The sequence below is a fragment of the Pseudophryne corroboree genome, chromosome 2 (assembly GCF_028390025.1).
Source record: "Pseudophryne corroboree isolate aPseCor3 chromosome 2, aPseCor3.hap2, whole genome shotgun sequence".
Lineage (NCBI taxonomy): Eukaryota > Metazoa > Chordata > Amphibia > Anura > Myobatrachidae > Pseudophryne > Pseudophryne corroboree.
In genome coordinates, this window is record NC_086445.1 from 1,046,226,994 (window position 1) to 1,046,244,854 (window position 17,861).

At 51.8% G+C, this 17,861-nt stretch overlaps 1 protein-coding gene across 1 annotated transcript in view; it reads left to right on the plus strand.

The window, feature by feature from the left end:
* Positions 1-17,861, plus strand: part of WARS2 (tryptophanyl tRNA synthetase 2, mitochondrial) — a 40,095-nt gene that overhangs the window by 9,604 nt on the left and 12,630 nt on the right. The window contains exons 2-4 of the mRNA XM_063950561.1: positions 12,773-13,027; positions 14,409-14,489; positions 14,846-14,931. Of these exons, the coding sequence (XP_063806631.1) occupies positions 12,773-13,027; positions 14,409-14,489; positions 14,846-14,931 (422 nt within the window). The remainder of the gene's footprint in view (positions 1-12,772; positions 13,028-14,408; positions 14,490-14,845; positions 14,932-17,861) is intronic.

Here is a 17,861-nt window from a genome sequence, read left to right on the forward strand (position 1 = left end):
ACAATGTCGGCACCGCCGACTCCTGATTGGGTAAATGTGTTGAATGCCTTGAATGCTAATGTGGCTCTTATTAATAAGAGATTGGATAAATCTGAATCTCAGAACCAGGCATGGAAGAGATCTGTGGAGGATGTGTTATCACAGGTTCAGACCCCGTCGGGGTCACAAAAACGTTCCTTTGCTCAGTTGGCAGACACATATACCGACACGGACACTGACTCCAGTGTCGACTATAGTGATGCCTAATTAGACCCAAAGTTGGCAAAGAGCATTCAGTACATGATTGTTGCAATAAAAGACGTGTTAAATATCACTGAGGACCCTGCCGTTCCTGATACTAGGGTCTGTATGTATAAGGGAAAGAAACCTGAGGTAACGTTTCCTCCCTCTCATGAACTGAATACTTTTTTTGAGAAAATGTGGGAAAATCCTGACAAAAAGTTTCTGATTCCCAAGAGGATTCAGGTGACGTATCTGTTCCCCTCTAGGGATAGAGAAAAGTGGGAGTCTTCCCCCATTGTGGACAAGGCTCTGTCACTGTTGTCTAAAAAGGTGGCTTTACCGTCTCCTGACACGGCAGCCCTTAAGGATCCTAGACAGGAAAATACGTTAAAATCCATTTACGTCACCACAGGTTCACTACTCAGACCAACCATTGCGTCGGCGTGGGTGAGTAGTGCTATTGAAAAGTGGGCAGATAACTTGTCATCCAATATAGATACCCTAGATAGGGATAGCATTCTATTGACACTGGGTCATATCAGGGACGCTGCGGCCTAACTAAAGGAGGTGGCGAGGGATATTGGCATTTTGGGATCAAGGGCCAATGCCATGGCAATTTCAGCTAGGAGGGCATTGTGGATTCATCAATGGAATGCTGATGCTGGCTCTAAGAAAGCTATGGAGTCGCTCCCGTATAAAGGTGATGTCTTGTTTGGGTACGGTCTCACTGAATTGGTATCTACGGCTACCACGGGTAAGTCGTCTTTTTTGCCTTATGTTCCTGCACAACAAACAAAAGAGAGGCCATTTTCAGATGCAGTCCTTTCGGCCAAATAAATACAAAAAAGGCCTCGCTAATAGGGGAAGAGGAAAAGGTAAAAGATCTCCAGCCGTCGCAGCTTCCCAGGAGCAGAAGTCCTCCCCGGCTTCTGCCAAATCCACCACATGACGCTAAGGCTCCACTGAGGAAGTCCGCACCGGTGGGGGCACGTCTCAAGCTCTTCAGTCAATTCTGGGCTCGTTCGGCCCTGGACCCATGGGTTTTAGAAATAGTGTCCCAGGGGTACAAACTGGAGTTTCAAGACGCTTCCCCTCACCGATTTTTCAAATCGGCCTTACCAGCTTCTCTTCCGGATAGGCAGGTTGTATGCGATGCAATACAAAAGTTATGCCTAAATCAGGTCATTATCAGGGTTCCTCCGTCTCAACAGGGAGAAGGCTTTTATTTCAGCCAGTTTGTGGTCCCGAAGCCGGACGGTTCGGTTCGACCAATTCTGAACCTAAAGTCCCTCAATCTTTACCTAAGAAAATTCAAATTCAAGATGGAATCTCTCCGAGCAGTGATCTCCAGTCTGGAGGAAGGGGATTTCATGGTGTCGGTCGACATAAAGGATGCCTACTTACACATCCCCATATATTCTCCGCATCAGGCTTACCTAAGGTTTGCTATTCAGGATTGTCATTACCAATTTCAGACGTTGTCGTTTGGTCTGTCCACGGCTCCGAGGATTTTCACCAAGGTAATGGCGGAGATGATGATTCTCCTTCGCAGACAAGGAGTCACAATTATCCCTCACTTGGACGATCTCCTGATAAAGGCGAGATCCAAGGACAAACTGGTCCAGGACATTACACTATCCCTGACAGTTCTACAACAACATGGTTGGATCCTAAACTTGCCAAAGTCACAGTTGAATCTGACAAAACGGCTGTCGTTCTTGGGAATGATTCTGGACACAGAATTACAGAGAGTGTTTCTTCCAGAAGAAAAAGCTCTGGAAATCCAGAGTTTGGTCAAACAGATTCTGAAACCGGCAAGAGTGTCAATCCATCAATGCACTCGTTTGCTGGGAAAGATGGTGGAGGCCATTCAATTTGGCAGGTTCCATGCTAGAGTGTTTCAGTGGGACCTGTTGGACAAGTGGTCCGGATCCCACATGCACCGGAAAATAATCCTGTCTTCCAGGACCAGAATCTCACTCCTGTGGTGGCTGCACAGCTCTCGCCTCCTAGACGGACGCAGGTTCGGGATCCAGGACTGGATCCTAGTAACCATGGATGTGAGTCTCCGGGGCTGGGGAGCAGTCACACAGGGAGAAAACTTCCAGGGAAGATGGACAAGCCAGGAAGTTTGTCTACACATAAACGTTCTAGAGTTAAGAGCCATTTACAACGATCCTCATTGTTCCGGACTGGCCGAGGAGGGCTTGGTATCCAGATCTTCAGGAATTACTCATAGGAGATCCCTGGCCTCTTCCTCTACGAGAGGATCTGTTACAGCAGGGGCCGTGCGTATATCACGACTTATTGCGGCTACGTTTGACGGCTTGGCGGTTGAACGCCGGATCTTAGCCTGAAAGGGTATTTCCAGTGAAGTCATTCCCACACTTCTTCAGGCTAGGGAAGATGTAACGGCAAAACATTATCACCGTATTTGGAGAAAATATGTGTCTTGGTGTGAATCCAAGAGGGCTCCTACGGAAGAATTTCAGCTGGGGCGTTTTCTCCATTTTCTGCAAGCAGGTGTGGATGCGGGCCTGAAGTTAGGCTCCATAAAAGTACAAACTTCGGCCTTATCAATTTTCTTTCAAAAAGAATTGGCCTCCCTTCCAGAAGTTCAGACTTTCGTGAAGGGCGTTTTGCACATCCAACCTCCCTTTGTGCCCCCAGTGGCACCATGGGATCTTAATGTGGTGTTGCAGTTCAGTCAATCTCATTGGTTTGAACCTTTACAGAAGGTAGAGTTGAAATTTCTCACTTGGAAAGTGGTCATGTTATTGGCCTTAGCATCCGCAAGACGGGTGTCTGAGTTGGCGGCTTTGTCTCACAAGTCCGTATTTAATCTTCCATGAAGATTGAGCAGAGTTGAGAACTCGTCAGCAATTTCTGCCGAAGGTGGTTTCATCGTTCCAAATGAACCAGCCTATTGTGGTGCCGGTGGCTACTGAAGTTTTTACTGAATCAAAATCTCTCGATGTGGTCAGGGCTTTAAAGATTTATGTCACCAGAATGGCTCCACTTAGGAAAACTGAAGCTTTGTTTGTCCTGTATGCTTCCAACAAGATTGGAAATCCTGCTTCTAAGCAGACTATTGCGCGCTGGATCTGTAATACGATTCAGCATTCTCATTCTACGGCTGGATTGCAGTTACCGAAATCGGTGAAGGCCCATTCTACCAGGAAGGTGGGCTCATCCTGGGCGGCTGCCCGAGGGGTCTCGGCATTACAACTCTGCCGAGCAGCTACTTGGTCGGGTTCAAACACTTTTGCAAAATTTTACAAGTTTGATACCCTGGCTGATGAGGACCTCATGTTTGGTCATTTGGTGCTGCAGAGTCATCCGCGCTCTCCCGCCCGTTCTAGAGCTTTGGTATAAACCCCATGGTTCTTGACGCGTCCCCAGCATCCTCTAGGATGTATGAGAAAATAGGATTTTAATACCTACCGGTAAATCCTTTTCTCTTAGTCCGTAGAGGATGCTGGGCGCCCGTCCCAGTGCGGACTCTATCTGCAGTTGTTACTTACTAAGTTTTGGTTATGTTACACAAAGGTTGTGTTTCTGTTATAGTCAGCCTGTTGCTGACATGGTTCATTCCGTTGACTGGAGTTCTGTTAAATGCCATGTTGTACGGCGTGTTTGTGGTGTGAGCTGGTATGTATCCTACCGTAGTTTAACAAAAAAATCCTTTCCTCGAAATGTCCGTCTCCCTGGGCACAGTTCCTCTAACTGGAGTCTGGAGGTGGGGCATAGAGGGAGGAGACAGTTCACACCCATTCAAAGTCTTAAAGTGCCCATGTCTCCTGCGGATCCCGTCTATACCCCATGGTTCTTGAAGTGTCCCCAGCATCCTCTACGGACTAAGAGAAAAGGATTTACCGGTAGGTATTAAAATCCTATTGTAGAGACCATTCCCTAATATTCCTCCATATTGTGCAGCCTATCAGCTCTGTGAGTTGGTGTATTCTCCTGCTGTTCCCTAAATGTCTGTGTAATGTGTGTACCCAGGCAACTGGCTATAAGTGGGTCTCGTCCAACAACCAGAATGGCCGTGAGATGATATGTGATAGTGCAGGGTGTATAGTTATGTATACTGATAAAATGATGTCATCACAGGGAGCACATGCTGCATACGCAGAGTATAGACTCTCTGTAGAGGAGGAAAGACGAGGACGTACCAAACAGTACAACAGTAAAGATGAGAAGGAAAATGGTGTCATGCTAAGGATATTGGTGGTCATTCTGAGTTGATCGCAACCAGCAACTTTTTGCTGTTGCTGCGATCAACTAGTCCACGCCTATGGGGGAGTGTATTTTAGCGTAGCAGGGCTGCGATCGCTAAACATTTTTCAATCAGAACAAGACTAGCCCTGGACCTACTTACCCTGTGCGACGATCTCTGCGATGCTGGAGCCGGCTTTGACGTCAGACATTTGCCCTCCGTTCACCTGGACACGCTTGCGTTTTCCTCACCACTCCCCAAAAACGGCAGCCAACAGTCCGGATCCGCCCAGGTACGCCGCCTTTCTGTCAATCTTCTTGCGGTCGGCTCTGCGACCGCTTTCTTCGTAGGATGCGACGTAACCCGGCGACCCCTGTCGCCGAGCAACGTCGCGCACGCGCATTTAGCCCGCCGCGCATGCGCATTCCAGACCCGTTCGCACCGCAGCAACAAACCGCTGCGTGCAAACGGGTCGGAATGACCCCCATTGTGTATAATAACATCAAGTACTGATAGGAGAAACAAACAGATGAGGGAGAAGAGAGGACAGGAGTAAGAGGGAGAAGAGAGGACAGGAGTAAGAGGGAGAAGAGAGGACAGGAGTAAGAGGGAGAAGAGAGGACAGGAGTAAGAGGGGGAGAGAGGACAGGAGAAAGAGGGAGAAGAGGGGACAGGAGTAAGAGGGAGAAGAGAGGACAGGAGTAAGAGGGGGAGAGAGGACAGGAGTAAGAGGGAGAAGAGAGGACAGGAGTAAGAGGAAGAAGAGAGGACAGGAGTAAGAGGGAGAAGAGAGGACAGGAGTAAGAGGGAGAAGAGAGGACAGGAGTAAGAGGGAGAAGAGAGGACAGGAGTAAGAGGGAGAAGAGAGGACAGGAGTAAGAGGGGGAGAGAGAGAACAGGAGTAAGAGGGAGAAGAGAGGACAGGAGTAAGAGGGAGAAGAGAGGACAAGAGTAAGAGGGAGAAGAGAGGACAGGAGTAAGAGGGAGAAGAGAGGACAGGAGTAAGAGGGAGAAGAGAGGACAGGAGTAAGAGTAAGAGGGAGAAGAGAGGACAGGAGTAAGAGGGAGAAGAGAGGACAGGAGTAAGAGGGAGAAGAGAGGACAGGAGTAAGAGGGGGAGAGAGAGGACAGGAGTAAGAGGGAGAAGAGAGGACAGGAGTAAGAGGGGGAGAAAGGACAGGAGTAAGAGGGAGAAGAGAGGACAGGAGTAAGAGGGAGAAGAGAGGACAGGAGTAAGAGGGAGAAGAGAGGACAGGAGTAAGAGGGAGAAGAGAGGACAGGAGTAAGAGGGGGAGAGAGGACAGGAGTAAGAGGGAGAAGAGAGGACAGGAGTAAGAGGGGGAGGGAGGACAGGAGTAAGAGGGAGAAGAGAGGACAGGAGTAAGAGGGGGAGAGAGGACAGGAGTAAGAGGGGGAGAGAGGACAGGAGTAAGAGGGGGAAGAGAGGACAGGAGTAAGAGGGGGAGAGAGGACAGGAGTAAGAGGGGGAGAGAGGACAGGAGTAAGAGGGGGAGAGAGGACAAGAGTAAGAGGGGGGAGAGGACAGGAGTAAGAGGGAGAAGAGAGGACAGGAGTAAGAGGGAGAAGAGAGGACAGGAGTAAGAGGGGGAGAGAGGACAGGAGTAAGAGGGAGAAGAGGGGACAGGAGTAAGAGGGAGAAGAGAGGACAGGAGTAAGAGGGGGAGAGAGGACAGGAGTAAGAGGGAGAAGAGAGGACAGGAGTAAGAGGGAGAAGAGAGGACAGGAGTAAGAGGGAGAAGAGAGGACAGGAGTAAGAGGGAGAAGAGAGGACAGGAGTAAGAGGGAGAAGAGAGGACTGGAGTAAGAGGGAGAAGAGAGGACAGGGGTAAGAGGGAGAAGAGAGGACAGGAGTAAGAGGGAGAAGAGAGGACAGGAGTAAGAGGGAGAAGAGAGGACAGGAGTAAGAGGGGGAGAGAGAGGACAGGAGTAAGAGGGAGAAGAGAGGACAGGAGTAAGAGGGGGAGAAAGGACAGGAGTAAGAGGGACAAGAGAGGACAGGAGTAAGAGGGAGAAGAGAGGACAGGAGTAAGAGGGAGAAGAGATGACAGGAGTAAGAGGGAGAAGAGAGGACAGGAGTAAGAGGGAGAAGAGAGGACAGGAGTAAGAGGGGGAGAGAGGACAGGAGTAAGAGGGGGAGAGAGGACAGGAGTAAGAGGGAGAAGAGGGGACAGGAGTAAGAGGGAGAAGAGAGGACAGGAGTAAGAGGGGGAGAGAGGACAGGAGTAAGAGGGAGAAGAGAGAACAGGAGTAAGAGGGAGAAGAGAGGACAGGAGTAAGAGGGGGAGAGAGAGAACAGGAGTAAGAGGGAGAAGAGAGGACAGGAGTAAGAGGGGGAGAGAGAGAACAGGAGTAAGAGGGAGAAGAGAGGACAGGAGTAAGAGGGAGAAGAGAGGACAAGAGTAAGAGGGAGAAGAGAGGACAGGAGTAAGAGGGAGAAGAGAGGACAGGAGTAAGAGGGAGAAGAGAGGACAGGAGTAAGAGGGAGAAGAGAGGACAGGAGTAAGAGGGGGAGGGAGGACAGGAGTAAGAGGGAGAAGAGAGGACAGGAGTAAGAGGGAGAAGAGAGGACAGGAGTAAGAGGGGGAGAGAGAGAGGACAGGAGTAAGAGGGAGAAGAGAGGACAGGAGTAAGAGGGGGAAGAGAGGACAGGAGTAAGAGGGGGAAGAGAGGACAGGAGTAAGAGGGGGAAGAGAGGACAGGAGTAAGAGGGGGAAGAGAGGACAGGAGTAAGAGGGGGAGAGAGGACAGGAGTAAGAGGGGGAGAGAGGACAGGAGTAAGAGGGGGAGAGAGGACAGGAGTAAGAGGGGGAGAGAGGACAGGAGTAAAAGGGAGAAGAGGACAGGAGTAAGGGGGAGAGAGGACAGGAGTAAGAGGGGGAGAGAGGACAGGAGTAAGAGGGGGAGAGAGGACAGGAGTAAGAGGGAGAAGAGAGGACAGGAGTCAGAGGGGGAGAGAGGACAGGAGTAAGAGGGAGAAGAGAGGACAGGAGTAAGAGGGAGAAGAGAGGACAGGAGTAAGAGTGGGAGAGAGAGGACAGGAGTAAGAGGGAGAAGAGAGGACAGGAGTAAGAGGGGGAGAGAGGACCGGAGTAAGAGGGAGAAGAGAGGACCGGAGTAAGAGGGAGAAGAGAGGACAGGAGTAAGAGGGAGAAGAGAGGACAGGAGTAAGAGGGAGAAGAGAGGACAGGAGTAAGAGGGAGAAGAGAGGACAGGAGTAAGAAGGAGAAGAGAGGACAGGAGTAAGAAGGAGAAGAGAGGACAGGAGTAAGAGGGAGAAGAGAGGACAGGAGTAAGAGGGGGAGAGAGAGAACAGGAGTAAGAGGGAGAAGAGAGGACAGGAGTAAGAGGGAGAAGAGAGGACAGGAGTAAGAGGGGGAGAGAGGACAGGAGTAAGAGGGAGAAGAGAGGACAGGAGTAAGAGGGAGAAGAGAGGACAGGAGTAAGAGGGAGAAGAGAGGACAGGAGTAAGAGGGAGAAGAGAGGACAGGAGTAAGAGGGAGAAGAGAGGACTGGAGTAAGAGGGGGAGAGAGGACAGGAGTAAGAGGGAGAAGAGAGGACTGGAGTAAGAGGGGGAGAGGACTGGAGTAAGAGGGAGAAGAGAGGACTGGAGTAAGAGGGAGAAGAGAGGACTGGAGTAAGAGGGGGAGAGAGGACAGGAGTAAGAGGGAGAAGAGAGGACAGGAGTAAGAGGGGGAGAGAGGACAGGAGTAAGAGGGAGAAGAGAGGACAGGAGTAAGAGGGAGAAGAGAGGACAGGAGTAAGAGGGGGAGAGAGAGGACAGGAGTAAGAGGGAGAAGAGAGGACAGGAGTAAGAGGGGGAGAGAGGACCGGAGTAAGAGGGAGAAGAGAGGACCGGAGTAAGAGGGAGAAGAGAGGACAGGAGTAAGAGGGGGAGAAAGGACAGGAGTAAGAGGGAGAAGAGAGGACAGGAGTAAGAGGGAGAAGAGAGGACAGGAGTAAGAGGGAGAAGAGAGGACAGGAGTAAGAGGGAGAAGAGAGGACAGGAGTAAGAGGGAGAAGAGAGGACTGGAGTAAGAGGGGGAGAGAGGACAGGAGTAAGAGGGAGAAGAGAGGACAGGAGTAAGAGGGGGAGGGAGGACAGGAGTAAGAGGGAGAAGAGAGGACAGGAGTAAGAGGGGGAGAGAGGACAGGAGTAAGAGGGGGAGAGAGGACAGGAGTAAGAGGGAGAAGAGAGGACAGGAGTAAGAGGGGGAGAGAGGACAGGAGTAAGAGGGGGAGAGAGGACAGGAGTAAGAGGGGGAGAGAGGACAGGAGTAAGAGGGGGAGAGAGGACAGGAGTAAGAGGGAGAAGAGAGGACAGGAGTAAGAGGGGGAGAGAGGACAGGAGTAAGAGGGAGAAGAGAGGACAGGAGTAAGAGGGGGAGAGAGAGGACAGGAGTAAGAGGGAGAAGAGAGGACAGGAGTAAGAGGGGGAGAGAGGACCGGAGTAAGAGGGAGAAGAGAGGACCGGAGTAAGAGGGAGAAGAGAGGACAGGAGTAAGAGGGGGAGAGAGGACAGGAGTAAGAGGGAGAAGAGAGGACAGGAGTAAGAGGGAGAAGAGAGGACAGGAGTAAGAGGGAGAAGAGAGGACAGGAGTAAGAAGGAGAAGAGAGGACAGGAGTAAGAGGGAGAAGAGAGGACAGGAGTAAGAGGGGGAGAGAGAGAACAGGAGTAAGAGGGGGAGAGAGGACAGGAGTAAGAGGGAGAAGAGAGGACAGGAGTAAGAGGGAGAAGAGAGGACAGGAGTAAGAGGGAGAAGAGAGGACAGGAGTAAGAGGGAGAAGAGAGGACAGGAGTAAGAGGGGGAGAGAGGACAGGAGTAAGAGGGGAAGAGAGGACTGGAGTAAGAGGGAGAAGAGAGGACAGGAGTAAGAGGGAGAAGAGAGGACAGGAGTAAGAGGGGGAGAGAGGACAGGAGTAAGAGGGAGAAGAGAGGACAGGAGTAAGAGGGAGAAGAGAGGACAGGAGTAAGAGGGAGAAGAGAGGACAGGAGTAAGAGGGAGAAGAGAGGACAGGAGTAAGAGGGAGAAGAGAGGACAGGAGTAAGAGGGGGAGAGAGAGGACAGGAGTAAGAGGGAGAAGAGAGGACAGGAGTAAGAGGGAGAAGAGAGGACAGGAGTAAGAGGGAGAAGAGAGGACAGGAGTAAGAGGGGGAGGGAGGACAGGAGTAAGAGGGAGAAGAGAGGACAGGAGTAAGAGGGAGAAGAGAGGACAGGAGTAAGAGGGGGAGAGAGAGAGGACAGGAGTAAGAGGGAGAAGAGAGGACAGGAGTAAGAGGGGGAAGAGAGGACAGGAGTAAGAGGGGGAAGAGAGGACAGGAGTAAGAGGGGGAAGAGAGGACAGGAGTAAGAGGGGGAAGAGAGGACAGGAGTAAGAGGGGGAGAGAGGACAGGAGTAAGAGGGGGAGAGAGGACAGGAGTAAAAGGGAGAAGAGGACAGGATTAAGGGGGAGAGAGGACAGGAGTAAGAGGGGGAGAGAGGACAGGAGTAAGAGGGGGAGAGAGGACAGGAGTAAGAGGGGGAGAGAGGACAGGAGTAAGAGGGAGAAGAGAGGACAGGAGTAAGAGGGGGAGAGAGGACAGGAGTAAGAGGGAGAAGAGAGGACAGGAGTAAGAGGGAGAAGAGAGGACAGGAGTAAGAGGGGGAGAGAGAGGACAGGAGTAAGAGGGAGAAGAGAGGACAGGAGTAAGAGGGGGAGAGAGGACCGGAGTAAGAGGGAGAAGAGAGGACAGGAGTAAGAGGGAGAAGAGAGGACAGGAGTAAGAGGGGGAGAGAGGACAGGAGTAAGAGGGAGAAGAGAGGACAGGAGTAAGAGGGAGAAGAGAGGACAGGAGTAAGAGGGAGAAGAGAGGACAGGAGTAAGAAGGAGAAGAGAGGACAGGAGTAAGAGGGAGAAGAGAGGACAGGAGTAAGAGGGGGAGAGAGAGAACAGGAGTAAGAGGGGGAGAGAGGACAGGAGTAAGAGGGAGAAGAGAGGACAGGAGTAAGAGGGAGAAGAGAGGACAGGAGTAAGAGGGAGAAGAGAGGACAGGAGTAAGAGGGGGAGAGAGGACAGGAGTAAGAGGGGAAGAGAGGACTGGAGTAAGAGGGAGAAGAGAGGACAGGAGTAAGAGGGAGAAGAGAGGACGAGGAGTAAGAGGGAGAAGAGAGGACCAGGAGTAAGAGGGAGAAGAGAGGACAGGAGTAAGAGGGAGAAGAGAGGACTGGAGTAAGAGGGGGAGAGAGGACAGGAGTAAGAGGGAGAAGAGAGGACTGGAGTAAGAGGGGGAGAGAGGACTGGAGTAAGAGGGAGAAGAGAGGACTGGAGTAAGAGGGAGAAGAGAGGACTGGAGTAAGAGGGGGAGAGAGGACAGGAGTAAGAGGGAGAAGAGAGGACAGGAGTAAGAGGGGGAGAGAGGACAGGAGTAAGAGGGAGAAGAGAAGACAGGAGTAAGAGGGAGAAGAGAGGACAGGAGTAAGAGGGAGAAGAGAGGACTGGAGTAAGAGGGGGAGAGAGGACAGGAGTAAGAGGGAGAAGAGAGGACTGGAGTAAGAGGGAGAAGAGAGGACTGGAGTAAGAGGGAGAAGAGAGGACTGGAGTAAGAGGGGGAGAGAGGACTGGAGTAAGAGGGAGAAGAGAGGACAGGAGTAAGAGGGAGAAGAGAGGACTGGAGTAAGAGGGAGAAGAGAGGACTGGAGTAAGAGGGAGAAGAGAGGACTGGAGTAAGAGGGGGAGAGAACAGGAGTAAGAGGGGGAGAGAGAGGACAGGAGTAAGAGGGACAGGAGAGAAAGAGGGGAGACACTGCAGAGCGTATGAAACCCCGGGCAGCGCCAGGACCAGGGACGTGCGGTGAGCTAAATGTCTCAGGAGGCACTGGCTAGCACCAAAGCCAGATTTACATGCAATATATGAGCCAAAGGGTACATCTGGGCATTATAAACAGGTGCAGCGGTATAAACTCCTGGAAATTTTATGAGTTTTGATTTGAGAGGTGCGGAAAAGATAAGCAGGGGGGGCACTGCTTCACCTGTCAAAGACTTTTTGCTGCAGAATTTTGGTATAAAAATGATTAGAATAATAGAAAAAAAGATATTTCAAACATATTCTTTGTACTTTACATATACTTTACACAGTAAAAACTCTTGTGCAAACGTTAGTATGACGGGAAAGGCTCTGCCTCACCCCACCGCACGTCACTGGCCAGGACATCTAGTGTGTAATAAAATGGAATTATTCTGCATTGACGCTGGGACTGTTCTGTGTGTTCTGGATGCTAAGGAAACAGTTTCCCGGCTGTAGGTTCCAGCTGCAGTCAGTGCAGTGCAGGAAAACGTTTCTGTAGTAATAATCTCATATGTGGTAATTACCCATAGCGACCTCTGCAGCCGGGGGACCCATGAGCTAATATGGAGTGCCGGGTGTGGTGACCTGTGTCCCGGTATATAAGGGATTATTTCATGCTCAGACCTGTGGCCGGCAGTGTTAGCGGTGTGCAGGCGTTTGTCGGATTGTTATTGGGGAGGGCGGGTGGGGGATTCTCTGCTCCCCACTTACATCAGCCTCATTAATCACCCCATTGTATGCAGGCCCTGTACTCTAAACACAGCTTTCCTCCCGGGAGAGCCCATCAGTCTTCCCTGTCATGGTGATCAGCAGGGGTTGTCTCCTGCCGTCCCAGCTCTCATCTCCCGTCTCCGACCTGCCACCTATGCCGAATGTGTTCCCCATGGCTGCACGTTACACTGGCAGAGCGCCCCGTGTTACCGGTCTGAGGAGCCGCAGGGATAATGGCTGCCGGGGTCCCCCCTTTGTTTGCAGATTATTTGCGTCATTAATTTATTACCAATCCGAAATGTCAAAAGAATTTCACTTTCTTGAGCCAAAAAAACCTTTGCTGACAGAACCATTTATCACTCTGTCTTTCTGCATTCAGCGTGGTCTCAAGAGCTTGCACTCTAGAGAGAGACCTGCAAACATTTCACACATTACATTATCAGGAGTTGTATACAGCTGCCGCGAGGTCCGTTGTATCGATTATACAACACGGAGGTTATTAGGGTAGACGTGTCCTTCATGCTACACACCAAGAGGATGCGTCCCGGCGGTTGTCACAAGCCCAGAATACAGTTCCCTCCCTTGTAGTGGGTCCCCCAGTTGTCCCTGACTAGTATATATCCACATTACCGCTTAAGGTCCTCCGTGACCTGGTCCCCGTTCCATTGTAAGTCTATTCTGTGTCCTAATAGTTATTCCAGCTTTGGACACGTCCCCACCAAACAGGCTGTGGCCCATACATGTGTAATAGGCCTGTGCGTGTCTCGTTGCAGGATGGAAAACTCTGCTTGTTCTCCGGCATCCAGCCCACAGGCATCCCCCACCTGGGGAACTACCTGGGCGCCCTGCAGAGCTGGGCCAGCCTGCAGGACGAGTTCGGGTTGGTGCTGTTCAGTGTTGTGGACCTACATTCCATCACCGTACCCCAGGACCCGGACAGGCTGCGGGAGAGCGTACTGGACATGACTGCCTGCCTGCTAGCCTGTGGAATCAACCCTGACAAGAGCTGTGTCTTTCAGCAGTCTCGGGTGGGTATGGTGGGCAGTCAGGTGGACTCCGGGTGGTGGGGCAGGACTCTGATGGAGGTGTTGTAGTGGGAGGGAGCGCCAGGTGAAGGGTGTAGTTTTATAGGTGAAAGGGACATCAGGTGGTGGTGGGGCAGGTGATGGTTGGAGAGGCTACAGGTGAAGGGTGTTGTTTTATTGGTGAAAGAGGCTTCAGGTCGGGTTGTTGGATGGGTGAAGTCACAGAGGTGAGGGGTGGAGGTGCTGTGCTGGCAGAGGCTCCTGGTGGAGATGTGGTAGTGTTATGGGCACTTGATGGGGTGCTGTGCTGGTAAGGGCCTCCGGGTGGAGGTGGGGGTGTGATGGTTGGAGAGGATCCAGGTGGTGGTGTGGTAGTGTAATGGGCTCTTGGTGTGGTGCTGTGCTGGGAAGGTGCTCCAGGTGGTGGTGGGGCAGGTGATGGTTGAAGAGGCTCCAGGTGGAGGTGTGAAGGGTATAGTTTTATAGGCAGGAGGAACACCAGGTGGGGTTGTTGGATGGGTAAAGTCACAGAGGTGAGTGGTGTGTAGGTTGGAGGTGTATGCTGGCAGAGGCTCCTGGTGGGGGTGTGATGGATGTAGAGGCTCCAGATGGAGGTGTGATAGTGTGATGGGCTCTTGGTGCGGTGCTGTGCTGGGAAGAGGCTCCAGGTGGGGGTGTGATGGATGGAGAGGCTCCAGGTGGAGGTGTGGTAGTGTTACCGGCTCTTGGTGGGGTGCTGTGCTGGGAAGAGGCTCCGGGTGGGGGTGTGATGGTTGGAGAGGCTCCAGGTGGAGGTGTGGTAGTGATAACGGCTTTTGGTGGGGTGCTGTGCTGGGAAGAGGCTCCAGGTGGAGGTATGGTAGTGTTATCGGCTCTTGGTGGGGTGCTGTGCTGGGAAGGGGCTCGAGGTGGTGTGATGGATGGAGAAGTTCCTGGTGGAGGTGTGGTAGTGTTACCGGCTCTTGGTGGGGTGCTGTGCTGAGAACGGGTGCCGGGTAGAGGTGGGGGTGTAATGGTTGAAGAGGCTCCAGGTGGACTTATGGTAGTATTACCGGCTCTTTGTGGGGTGCTGTGATTGGAAGGGCTTTATGTGGAAGTGCGGTAGTGGGAGTACTGGAGGCACCGAGATAGGAGGGAGTCTAGGTGGATGTGCGATTGGCCTCAAGTGGAAGTTTGGTAGTGGGAGGGGTATAGGTGGGGTGGCAGTGGTGGCCTCAGGTGGAAATGCAGTGATGGGAGGGGTGGATTTCCAGAGGTGGGATGGGCCTCAGTTGGAAGTGCGCTGGTGCATGGATATGCAGATATATTACTATGATCCTGTCCAATGAGTCCTATAATTACTGAGGTTATTCTGTTCTCTGTATGGTCCTCCTGTTGTGTCCAGGTACCAGAACACGCTGAGCTTGGCTGGATTCTCGGCTGCCTGACGTCCATGCCGCGGATCAGGCACTTGCCGCAGTGGAAGGTGAGTCGTAGAGTTTGTGGATAGAGAAACACCCTACAATCTGACCCTCACAGCCTGACGCCTTGCAGAGCCCTGTCTCTCTTACCTGCCGGGGAAACGGTTTCGTAAGATCAGGTTGATTTATGCTTAGACGTTGCCCACAGCGACTACGGTGTATAGAGCGTTATTCGTACAATGCGATCTCCTGCGCTCCATCCGGCAGCACTTTGATAGTGTGACGTGCGATAGTGGGTGGGGGCTGTTTCCCGGGTACAGATAGAACTGAGTAAACGCCTTTCACTTATGACATTGCGCCCTGTTCAGTGATGTTCCTCCATGCCTGATATAACTCACGTCTCTCTCCTGACTATCACTAGATGAAGAGCCAGACGCAGAAGAATGAAGGAAGTGTTGGGCTGTTCACCTACCCGGTGCTGCAGGCGGCTGACATACTGCTGTACAAGTAAGATCTGGCTACTTACCGCCTCCTCTGTAAGCCGATCTCCCCCATAGATGCTGTAACCTCCCTGGTGACTGATTAGCACACGGCGCTGCCGGCATCCTCTATATCTGGCTACAGAACCCTAATCGCTGTACATACCTGTAAGTCCCGGCCTCAGCCAGCCTGTTATCACCTCTGTTCCCCAATTAGCGAGCGGCCCCCGGAGACGCTATAACTCGACCAGCGGCCTCCTCGCACCAATAAGACAATTAGTCATTTGTCAGGCGTCGTGCAAATGTTGCTGTTGGCCGGAACCTGCGGAGAGGGACTTGTTCCGCTAAATGTTGGCAAATCCGTCCCCACCAGCTGCCAGGAGCGCGCGGATTGCTGACGTACTCATTAACCCCTCCAGTCGCCTAGCTGCTGGCTGACGGCGGCTCCTGTTACATGCCTGTGTTCTGTGGTCGGACAGGTACAGGGGCCGGAGATCCTGATCTGTAGGGACGTCTGTGTGGCGTTCAGTGTACATTAGTGACCGGTGTGGTTATATATAGGTGTGACCGGTAGGGACGTCTGGGTGGCGCTCGGTGTACATTAGTGACCGGTGTGGTTATATATAGGTGTGACCGGTAGGGACGTCTGTGTGGCGCTCGGTGTACATTAGTGACCGGTGTGGTTATATATAGGTGTGACCGGTAGGGATGTCTGTGTGGCGCTCGGTGTACATTAGTGACCGGTGTGGTTATATATAGGTGTGACCGGTAGGGATGTCTGTGTGGCGCTCGGTGTACATTAGTGACTGGTGTGGTTATATATAGGTGTAACCGGTAGGGACGTCTGTGTGGCGCTCGGTGTACATTAGTGACCGGTGTGGTTATATATAGGTGTGACCGGTAGGGACGTCTGTGTGGCGCTCAGTGTACATTAGTGACCGGTGTGGTTATATATAGGTGTGACCGGTAGGGATGTCTGTGTGGCGCTCGGTGTACATTAGTGACTGGTGTGGTTATATATAGGTGTGACCGGTAGGGATGTCTGTGTGGCGCTCGGTGTACATTAGTGACCGGTGTGGTTATATATAGGTGTGACCGGTAGGGACGTCTGGGTGGCGCTCGGTGTATATTAGTGACCGGTGTGGTTATATATAGGTGTGACCGGTAGGGATGTCTGTGTGGCGCTCGGTGTACATTAGTGACCGGTGTGGTTATTATATATAGGTGTGACCGGTAGGGATGTCTGTGTGGCGCTCAGTGTACATTAGTGACCGGTGTGGTTATATATAGATGTGACCGGTAGGGACGTCTGTGTGGCGCTCAGTGTACATTAGTGACCGGTGTGGTTATATATAGGTGTGACCGGTAGGGACGTCTGTGTGGCGCTCGGTGTACACTAGTGACCGGTGTGGTTATATATATATATATATATATATATATATATATAGGTGTGACCGGTAGGGACGTCTGTGTGGCGCTCAGTGTACATTAGTGACCGGTGTGGTTATATATAGGTGTGACCGGTAGGGATGTCTGTGTGGCGCTCGGTGTACATTAGTGACCGGTGTGGTTATATATAGGTGTGACTGGTAGGGATGTCTGTGTGGCGCTCAGTGTACATTAGTGACCGGTGTGGTTATATATAGGTGTGACCGGTAGGGACGTCTGTGTGGCGCTCGGTGTACATTAGTGACCGGTGTGGTTATATATAGGTGTGACCGGTAGGGACGTCTGTGTGGCGCTCAGTGTACATTAGTGACCGGTGTGGTTATATATAGGTGTGACCAGTAGGGACGTCTGTGTGGCGCTCGGTGTACATTAGTGACCGGTGTGGTTATATATAGGTGTGACCAGTAGGGACGTCTGTGTGGCGCTCGGTGTACATTAGTGACCGGTGTGGTTATATATAGGTGTGACCGGTAGGGATGTCTGTGTGGCGCTCGGTGTACATTAGTGACCGGTGTGGTTATATATAGGTGTAACCGGTAGGGATGTCTGTGTGGCGCTCGGTGTACATTAGTGACCGGTGTGGTTATATATAGGTGTGACCGGTAGGGACGTCTGGGTGGCGCTCAGTGTACATTAGTGACCGGTGTGGTTATATATAGGTGTGACCGGTAGGGATGTCTGTGTGGCGCTCGGTGTACATTAGTGACCGGTGTGGTTATATATAGGTGTGACCGGTAGGGACGTCTGGGTGGCGCTCGGTGTACATTAGTGACCGGTGTGGTTATATATAGGTGTAACCGGTAGGGACGTCTGTGTGGCGCTCGGTGTACATTAGTGACCGGTGTGGTTATATATAGGTGTAACCGGTAGGGACGTCTGGGTGGCGCTCGGTGTACATTAGTGACCGGCGTGGCAGATGCACTGGTTATATATAGGTGTGACCGGTAGGGACGTCTGTGTGGCGCTCGGTGTACATTAGTGACCGGTGTGGTTATATATAGGTGTGACCGGTAGGGACGTCTGTGTGGCGCTCAGTGTACATTAGTGACCGGTGTGGTTATATATAGGTGTGACCAGTAGGGACGTCTGTGTGGCGCTCGGTGTACATTAGTGACCGGTGTGGTTATATATAGGTGTGACCAGTAGGGACGTCTGTGTGGCGCTCGGTGTACATTAGTGACCGGTGTGGTTATATATAGGTGTGACCGGTAGGGATGTCTGTGTGGCGCTCGGTGTACATTAGTGACCGGTGTGGTTATATATAGGTGTCTGTGTGTCTGTGTGGCGCTCGGTGTACATTAGTGACCGGTAGGGACGTCTGGGTGGCGCTCAGTGTACATTAGTGACCGGTGTGGTTATATATAGGTGTGACCGGTAGGGATGTCTGTGTGGCGCTCGGTGTACATTAGTGACCGGTGTGGTTATATATAGGTGTGACCGGTAGGGACGTCTGGGTGGCGCTCGGTGTACATTAGTGACCGGTGTGGTTATATATAGGTGTGACCGGTA